Here is a 10,187-nt window from a genome sequence, read left to right on the forward strand (position 1 = left end):
GATTGCAGCCAACTGAATAGGCCCTGGGTGGACAGAGAGCTGACTGATGAAAATGCCAGTTCAAAGGGTAAAGGTCACATGTTGTGGCAGTAACATTTTTAATTAGCATCTACCTGTGACCACATAGGGTAGTCTAAAGCCATTACCCCATCCTCTCCCAACGCACACACACACACACCTCTGTAGTTTCTTGATCTGGTCAGCCAGACTCTGTTTCTCCTCGTTCAGTAGACTAATCTGATACTCCAACTCCTCAACTACCTCCGTCTGCTGCTGAAGAAGAGAGAGAGAGAGGAGAGAAAGAGAGAAAAGAGACAGAGAGAAGCCACAGACAGAGAGACAGAGACAGAGAGAGAGAGGAGAGGATTTTAGTATACATTGCCAATGGAGAAAAGGTGTGTAGACTAAATCAATAAGCTCTGTACCCAAAATCACACTGGCATGTAAACATTCTGAGTGGCTTGTTTAGTTTCCAAGTCACATCACTGCAGAACACAAATGCACACACCCACAATTTCTCTCTCTCTCTCTCTCGCCTACCTGCTGTAAGAGATCCGATTTCTGGGTAATGTAGTTCCCAGTGAGTTCGCCTGACTCCACCCCCACGGCTACGTCCACGGTATCCCGTGGCGACGGGAGGGCGGAGCCACAGTTCCTGTAGATCTGTAATAGGTCGGGAGGCTTTGGAATGTTCAGGCCCACGTCGTCCCACAACTCAAAGTCCTGAACGACAAAAAAAGATGGGATCACGATTACGTTTACTATATAGCATTTTGTGCAGCACTAAATGTTCTAGTTGTAAAATGTTCAGGCCAACAACTCAAAGAAACAAACATTACCTGGTCATCATTTTCATCAGAGAACGTGATGGCCGACAGTTTGTATTCATTCTTTAATAAATATTCATTCACAAGGAAATTTAAGGCTCGCTTCTCTAGTGGGCGGATAGGTTCCTGGGGAAGAGGACAGAGGGAAATAAACCATGAATCAACTTGAAAAGTCAAGTTTCTCAACAAACAGTGTTTTTTAAGAAACATTGTGTATTTGCTGCAGTGGTACTCCACAAGTGAACTGCATACAGTTACTAGCACTGTATAGGAGAGTGTCCAGCCTACCTGAGTCTCAGGATGTGAACTGTAGTTCTTGTTTCTCTCCTGAGTGTCGCTCTCTAGAAAGACAATAAAGCAACAGAACAGATGAACCCTTCCACCCTTCAGTAAAACAGGGGAGGAGCTAGAGAGAATCTCCTTAGAAAGAGAGAGACGAGAGAGGGATGAAATGGAGGAGTAGAAGTGTTAAGTACGCCACCTGCTGCCTGAGTCAAGTTGGTGCGTAGAGCCTGAATGGTCTCCTTGGCTTTCCGTAGCTCAAACTCCAGCACTGGACAGGAAGTGACATCACAACACACAGGAAGGAAGTGCATCCAACCAAGGAGTGGGAACAAACAAACAAAAACATGGCCATGAAAAATGAAACAAACAAACAAAAATTGTTTTGAAAACAGGAGACATGCAAACTATGGGGTCTAATGAACGCATGCAGCAGAGGATCCTGGGATAGCTGACTAAGGAATAGTGTCTAAGTGTCTAAGGGTGCATCGAAAGAATGTCAAGCAGCTACCTCTCCTCATCTCCTTTGCACCGATCTGAAAACCCAGGATAGGTAAAAGCAATGTGGAGGATACCTTCTATGAATCTGCTTTCACCTTTCCAGTTGTTTAAGATCAGTATAGACAGGAGTGAGACAGAGAGATGAAACCACTAAATGGAATGCAGCCTAAATAATATGCTAATAGCTGTCTGACCAGGGATTGTACAATCAATAGATAAAAAAGTGAGTTCCAGGCTATGCAAAACATTAGACTCTGCTCAAATTTGAAGTGGCACTTTTTGATTTGTGGTTGGTCAAATGTTCTGTGTTTTAATACAGTATATGATTAGGCCTAAGCATAGGAGTGGATACTATAGCCGCTACTTACATACAGGAGAAAAACTAACATATGGATTGTAATTACAGTATGCTACATTAAGAGGGCTCTAAAACCTCATGTAAGAAGTCTATCAATGACTACAGTAGTGAGATTCAATCAAATAACAAGTGCATGAGCAGGGAAATACTCCACAGGTTGCTCTTCAGACACATTGAAGAAAACCACACGGGAGGAAGAGAAGCAATGGCGAGCAGAGAGGAGATGTTGCATGGCTGTGAACTGAAGATCTGCCGCTTCAGCAGTCGGACTCAGTGGCTGTTCAATTCTGTCCTAGTTAACGAGGTCCAGACAATACTTCCCACTGCAGGTCAAGAGTACACAGGACGCAACAAAAGACAACAAAATGGAGAAAAAACTGAAGAACCCCCCCCAAAAAAAGAAGAAGAAAAAAAGGGGGGAAAAAAGAGGAGAGCTGCTAGCCTGGATGGAGGGATGTCCAGTATTGGGCCAGGGTTTGATCAGAACAGCCAGAAAACCCAGAGTCAGACAGCTGGGGGCGACATGTTGGGACGACGGAGGAGAGGCAGGTTTAGGGAGGAGGAGATGCCAAATTGGAGGGATGGAGGGAGGGCAGGATGGAGGGATGGAGGGAGGGCAGGATGGAGGGATGGAGGGAGGGCAGGATGGAGGGATGGAGGGAGGGCAGGATGGAGGGATGGAGAGAGGGCAGGATGGAGGGATGGAGGGAGGGCAGGATGGAGGGATGGCAGGATGGAGGAGTAGAGGGTCTGTGGTTGTGAAGAAGGGACCACAGGCTTGCTCTGCTGCATGGTTCCTGGAGAATTGTCCAGAACTTTCATCTTACAAAGCTAAAGGGTTGGAATTGACATTTGGCATTTTGGCATTCAGAAAATAAAACACAACAGGCCAATTAACAGTCACATAAAAAGATGAGCTCCTATGTGGAGCAGAGTGTCCAGTTATCAGTATTCCAGTTATAGTAATTTGCATCTTATTCACAGTACTGGTCTCTAGTCATCACATCCTGTCTGGCTAAATGTAGAAAACAAACAGAGAGGTCTGTGTAGTATAGCCCCTCCTGGATGGATACCTTGGTCCTCTACTCGTCGTCTTGGTCAGTTAATCCTCTCTGATATTTTACGTATTCATTTCATCCTCGCTGATCTTTAATGTATTAATTTCCTCCTCTCTGATCTTTAACGTATTCATTTCATTCTCTCTGCACTTTAACATATTCAGTTCATCCTCTCTGATCTTTAACGTATTCAGTTCATCCTCTGATCTTTAACGTATTCAGCAAAGATTAGCTGGTGGGTGTTGTGAGAACAGCTTTTTTTTTTTTTTTAAGTGTGCAATTTCACAACATCCAGTGACACTGACAGGTCCTGTGAGGGAAAATAACACTGTCTCAATTACATTTGCTGCTTTATGTAAACCAGGAAGGCTTAGTAAGAGGAACATGGAGGTAAATCTCTCTGAGCTGTAGACATACTAGAAAGGCCCATGGAAGGCTTAGGTAGGTTAAACAGGGATATTTGAATGGGTAGGTAAATCTGGAATGGAACCATAGTGATACCATAGTCATCATCAGTGAAGTCTACAGGGCTGGTGTGGCCTAATGATGCCATAAATGTTAATGTGGCATCCTAAAGGGCTGGAGTTCTACTGTGACATAAATGGCTGGATGTACACCGTGAGATCATAAAGGGCTGGAGTACTACTATGGCATCATAAATGGCTGGATTTACAGTGACATCATAAAGGGTTGGAGTACTACTATGGCATCATAAAGGGCTGGATTTACATTATGACATCAAGGGCTGGGTGTGTACTGTGACGTCATAAAGAGCTGTAGTTACACTGTGACATCATAAAGGGTTGTAGTTACACTGTGACATCATAAAGGGTTGTAGTTACACTGTGACATCATAAAGGGCTGTAGTTACTCTGTGACATTATAAAGGGCTGTAGTTACACCTCGACATCATAAAGGACAAGGAAAGGTCCTGTATACTCTGCTGTCTCTGTCTCTTCATTCCCCTGCTCTTCTCTGTCTGTTGTCTGTCTCCCTTTTCTCTGTTTCTCTCCTTCTTCATGTCCGTCTCTCAGTCTCCGCCCGGTCAGGACATCACAGGTACGCCTCGTCTTACCTGCCACCCTCTCGTCCGACTCCCGGTTCCCGTCGTCAGAGTAACGAGCGAAGTCTAGAGAGTCCAATGTGCTGATGCTGCCCGCTCGGTCTGATGGGAGAGAGACAGAGCGCTGTCAATGAATCAATCAATGAATCAATCAATGGTAAACAGCATATTCATTAACAGAGCGTCCAGTGATTATTACAGTATTCACCTCATCACCTTGACTATAAACAACAGCTTGGAAGAAATCATAACAGAATATAAACCAAACACTATATGTGTAGACAGGAGAGAACATGGGGGTAGACTCAACACCCAAACCGGTTAGTTTTCTATGCAATAGATCACCCTGGTTTCAGAAACATACCTAAACAATGGAAATGTAGATCTAGATGTAGAATGTGATAAGGACCATTTTATAACTATTGTTTCAGTGAGTGACAGAGTTAGCTTTCCTTCTAGTAACCTCATATGCCTGTCCAACTATATAGCCTGCCATTCACTCCCATCTCAACACAGATAGCATAGCGAAAGTAAAGGGAGAGATGACCATTCATTTTGAGACTAAGACTGAATTACCCTGTAATGAGTAGGGATTGTATGGTAGTGCAGAGTAGGGTAGTTGGCTTTTCTTCCCTAAGGCCTACCCCTCTTCCTCTCCTTACCAAACCAGAGGGGATGTTCCAAGTCCAGGTGATTACACTGCACTGCTCCTCCCTCCCTCCCTGCAATTCACTCATATCAAAGACAGTGTGTGTGTGTGTGTGTGTGTGATGTAGGCTTATTCAAGCTCTATATATGGTTCTAGGCCTGGCTGGCCCAACAGCTGTCTGACTCTACAGGAGACTCCTCACCTCTATACCCACTGACAGGGACGTGAAGAACAGTGACACATATTGTATTTTGTAAATTGTGTGTATGCAGGGCTCCTTTGCGAAAGAGACCTTGGTCTCAATGGGACTCCCTGTTCAAATAAAGTCTCAAAACAGACTCAATATAACAATAGATGTGTTCTACAGCATGGATGATCAGGTACACAGACAGTGTAGGCCTACACACTGAGATGTGCATGTGCACACACACCCGTTCTCTCACTCACACACACACACACACACACACACACACACACACACACATAAAAGGTAGAGATGAGCAGGAGCTCAGACAGGCCAGAACAGAAACAGGTTGAGCAGAGCCAAACGTCCCACAGTGTGATTAATCAGCATCTCACAGCCCTGCAGCAAATCTGTGTCTGTGTGTTTTCTTCTGACTGCGTGCATGTTTATGTGAGTGATTTCTTCTAACCGATTAAGGGTGTGTTCTTCTTGATCTGTGTGAGCAAGTGTGTGCTTGCCTGCGTGTGCCTGCTAGTGCCAAAGAGAGCAGGGTAGTAGGATAGCCCTTAGCTAAGTCTTTCAAGGAACAGAGTAGCTAGCTAAAATGGAGCGCTAATGCTAACACCTTAGTCTCTGATTGAACTGGGAGTTGAACAAGCAGACTGTAGCGAGATGCTAATCAGCGAGCTACAGAGGAGAAAACAATGAGCTGGGTAGAGAGGGCGAGAGAGAGAGTGGGCGAGAGGAGCATTGTGCAAATGGATGGTGGCTCGTCCAGCTATTCTTGCTCGATGAATAGCCTAACCACCCCCTGAGTCTTCAGAACCTGAAGACTTGTATTAGCTCCTGGAATTAGGTATAATGCTTAGGCTTCAGCTCAGTGGGTTATGGTGTTGAGTTGTGCAGTGAGAGGCCTGCTGCAGGTGACCAGTGTAGCATGCTTGCTGCTAAGTCTGTTAAATTAGCAGGGTGGTGACAGAAATCTAGCCAGATCATAATATTATGGGAGTGCTAACAGCAACAAGTGACCATTTTGATGCCTAGCCTAGGCCTGTGTGAGACAGCTTCTTTACCCAGTGACCACTAAAAACCTTTTCCTATATTTTTCCATACGCTCCCGACGTGGTGCATGACACCTATTAGTTTTAAATGATGTGGCATCAAATGGAGTTTCTAACATTCAATGTTAAAACATCAACTGCCACTTCTTTAGTTCTACTACTGGATCTTAAACCCCACATTAACAAATCAATGTCATTGTATTTGTGTACAGTCCTGACCAAAACCTGGAAAGAGCAAGCAGAGGGGACATTGGCAAGGAAACCCACCCTGGGCTGTAGACCTACTGTCTCTAGTAGGGACAGACCCTCAAGCTGCCCCCCTCTCTCATCTCTTTTCCTGTTTATCAGTGAAATTAACACAACATAGGACAGGCTGAGTTCCTCAGCATCCTGCCTTTGATACTGTGAACCATCAGATCCTCCTCTCCACCCTCTCCGAGCTGGGCATCTCCGGCGCGGCTCACTCTTGGATTGCGTCCTACCTGACCGGTCGCTCCTACCAAGTGGCGTGGCGAGAAGCTGTCTCTCCGCACAACGTGCTCTCACCACTGGTGTCCCCCAGGGCTCAGTTCTGGGCCCTCTCCTATTCTCGCTATATACACCAAGTCACTTGGCTCTGTCATATCCTCACATGGCCTCTCCTATCATTGCTACGCAGACGACACACAACTAATCTTCTCCTTTCCCCCTTCTGATAACCAGGTGGCGAATCGCATCTCTGCATGTCTGGCAGACATATCAGTATGGATGACGGATCACCACCTCAAGCTGAACCTTGGCAAGATGGAGCTGCTCTTCCTCCCGGGGAAGGACTGCCCGTTCCATGACCTCGCCATCACGGTTGACAACTCTGTTGTGTCCTCCTCCCAGAGTGCGAAGAGCCTTGGCGTGACCCTGGACAACACCCTGTCGTTCTCCGCTAACATCAAGGCGGTGACCCGATCCTGCAGGTTCATGCTCTACAACATTCGGAGAGTACGACCCTGCCTTACACAGGAAGCGGCACAGGTCCTAATCCAGGCACTTGTCATCTCCCGTCTGGATTACTGCAACTCGCTGTTGGCTGGGCTCCCTGCCTGTGCCATTAAACCCCTACAACTCATCCAGAATGCCGCAGCCCGTCTGGTGTTCAACCTTCCCAAGTTCTCTCACGTCACCCCGCTCCTCCGCACACTACACTGGCTTCCAGTTGAAGCTCGCATCTGTTACAAGACCATGGTGCTTGCCTACGGAGCTGTGAGGGGAACGGCACCTCCGTACCTTCAGGCTCTGATCAGTCCCTACACCCAAACGAGGGCATTGCGTTCATCCACCTCTGGCCTGCTGGCTCCCCTACCTCTGCGGAAGCACAGTTCCCGCTCAGCCCAGTCAAAACTGTTCGCTGCTCTGGCACCCCAATGGTGGAACAAGCTCCCTCACGACGCCAGGACAGCGGAGTCACTCACCACCTTCCGGAGACATTTGAAACCCCACCTCTTTAAGGAACACCTGGGATAGGATAAAGTAATCCTTCTAACCCCCCCCTTACCCCACAAAAAAATTCATCCTGGGGGCATACATCTACCTGATAAAATTTTTTTATGTGTGCCTCTCTGCTAAATGCATATAGGGAAACACTGGGTGTGGCTGCCTGTAGTGCCATATGCCACTGCTGTTCTGAGGCCTTTTGCCAAGCCCCCTCCCATCCGTAGAGAGCAATGCCCCCTGGGATACCTTAGTCCTCAAGCTCCACAACAACCGGCGAGGCGCCAGACAGACAGAAGCAATTAGGCCTAGCCATGCGCTGAACAATGGCAGCTATAGATAGAGGCTATTAGGTACATTAATTTAAATAATTATATCATGACAAGCATCCTTCCTCCCTCCCAAGACAGCCTTATCACTGACCTCACATGACTGGGCTGGTGAAGGCTTTGTAACGGAACCCCTGCATTCATCTATCCAGTTGTGTTAGATCAGGTAGGAAGGAAAGTGGGAGGCACGTCACACAATCATGGAAATGTAGTTTACACAGCTCAGGCCACTGTTCTTATCGTAGCTTTTAGTAGTAGAAAGGGATGCAAAATTGCTAATTAGGTCACACACCTTGATTGTACCTGCAACAGTAGAACACAGAATACACAGATCTGAACTAGGCCTACACATGCATTCCTGTGTTCAGTGATGGAAATGTCAAAGAACCCATTCCCTTAAGATTTGGGGCAGTTGAATGTGTGGTTTGATGTTGCAGTAGCAGTCGTGGTGGTGCACCAATTTGAAAAAGATAAGGAGAGCTGCACACTCTAGGAGCTCATTTGTGTCAGCGTACTATTTGTGTTGTGTGTCTCAAATCAATGCCGTAGAAGGGGGAAGGGGGCAAATACCACAGGAGACACACCTCTATCTACCCATTGACCCTACACTCTCCTCTTCAACTTCTAGGAATAATTCCTTACAACCTGTAGGCCAGGTGGATTTATTATGTACTGTAGCCAACTATTCTACCATTGTCATGCTGAATGAACACAGAGAGGAGTTATAATACCATGTACCACTGTGTAATACCAATGTAATGATGGCTCTAACAATGATCAATATGCCTAAGTCCACCATCTAGGCCTACAGACAGCTAAAGGCAGTTAGAGAGACAGGCCTAGTTAGTGTTGGAGTAGCACAGCGCCATGTATAGCCACCTTTAGCAGCAGCCTACATGATGGCATGATGCAAATATATTAATTACTACACTATAAAGAAGGTGCCAGGCATCATTTGCACATGAATGTCTGATAGGCCTTTTCAGGTCGCCAGCTATACATGGTCAATACTATTCTGGTTGCACCTGTTCAAAGCCAGCTGGCACATAGGCTGGGGAGAAACTCACCCCACAGCAGGTTAACGAAGGTAGGTGCGCTAATTGTCTATGATTAGTGAATAATCATGATCACGTTGAAGTTTCCGTTGTTTCCATTGTTAGCCAGTTGGAGAGAAAGACAGGTATCGTATCGAATTTCGTTTATTCTGTATAACCAGCCCAATGTTGGCTGATAAGCACAGTGCGAGCAGTAGACTACTGGCTATAACGTTACTCTACCAGCATTGTTTCCCCATTGAATAATAATACTGTCAGGAAGCGAACTAGCACACACAGATAGCTACATCATAACGCATTGGGTTGTTAGCTAGTAAGGTTAACTAATAGCTAGCTAGCTAGCTACTTACTTAGCGGTCCCCCTGGCCCCAGTCCTTGGTCTTTACAAGCGGGCGGAGTGCCGGTTTGCCTCTCGAAGTTGCCCGGGTTGGAGAAATAATCACGCAACCGCGGAAGCTCCCTCCCTGACTCCAACAGTTCGGTATGAAACTCAAGGGCCGTGAGGATGTAATGATCCCGTATTAGCTGAGCGGCGATCACATCTACGGATACCCGGGTCTCTGCCATAGCGGCAGCTGAGGCCGATACCGAGATGCCTTCCACACTGGGGCTGGTCCGGGTGCTGGACACTAAAAGGCCCGGGGCCTCGGCGTCCGCTTGCGGGGAGAATGGGTTGTTGGACAGGGGGCCTGGCGCTCCATCGCTAGGGCTCTTTTCGATGTCAACCCCGTCCTCTGCTCTCTGCTCTGCCTCATCGTCAGAATCGCTCAGATTAAACGGGTTGACGTTACCCGCCGCCATTTTCCCACTAGATTTTAGTAGCAAACTAGCTAGCTAGCTAGCTTAGAATTGGACCCGTCTTCCTGGACGGATGGCTAGCTAGGAGGCTAGCTGGCTGAACCCTTCCTTCCCCGATCAACATGAAAAGGGGTGAATGCAGGGTAGCGTTTGGTTGAATGTCATTCCAACACCCGCCTTCTCCATGTAATAGCGGGATTGGATTGGATACGGGAGTGTTTAGGGAGAAACTGGGCAGGGCAGGAGCTTTGACAGCTGACAGCATCGGTTTGACAGCTAGCTAACCTTGCTGGTGGAGAGTGATCATTTTCTCACCATCACTAAAATAATGCATGGATGGACGGACCATTGCTATATAGTTATAACAATGTGAATCCCAAATAGCGACAATGACCTATTTCATTTCTGTAGCCAACTGCGAAATAAAATGCCAGTACTAGAACTACAATACCCACGGACCATTGCTGTAGCTCAGTTGAAACGTCATATTTACAACAAGGAAGTGGCGCTGTAGCGTTAAAGTGTGGACTGATTTATTTTCTAAGCTGCTTAGAAAGA

At 46.7% G+C, this 10,187-nt stretch overlaps 1 protein-coding gene across 4 annotated transcripts in view; it reads right to left on the reverse strand.

Moving 5' to 3' along the window:
* The window catches only part of LOC311109193 (RAB11-binding protein RELCH homolog), a 33,551-nt gene extending 23,810 nt beyond the window's left edge, over positions 1-9,741 (reverse strand). For all 4 annotated transcript variants that reach the window (XM_084152036.1, XM_084152035.1, XM_084152034.1 and 1 more), the window contains exons 1-7: positions 9,182-9,741; positions 4,102-4,191; positions 1,309-1,380; positions 1,116-1,168; positions 840-953; positions 541-723; positions 179-273 (exon numbers count right to left, since the gene is read on the reverse strand). In XM_084152036.1, coding sequence (XP_084008162.1) covers positions 179-273; positions 541-723; positions 840-953; positions 1,116-1,168; positions 1,309-1,380; positions 4,102-4,191; positions 9,182-9,632 — 1,058 coding nt within the window. In that variant the 5' untranslated portion in view covers positions 9,633-9,741. The remainder of the gene's footprint in view (positions 1-178; positions 274-540; positions 724-839; positions 954-1,115; positions 1,169-1,308; positions 1,381-4,101; positions 4,192-9,181) is intronic.
* Positions 9,742-10,187: the final 446 nt, after the last annotated feature.

Source organism: Coregonus lavaretus, assembly GCF_964263955.1.
Source record: "Coregonus lavaretus genome assembly, chromosome: 34".
Lineage (NCBI taxonomy): Eukaryota > Metazoa > Chordata > Actinopteri > Salmoniformes > Salmonidae > Coregonus > Coregonus lavaretus.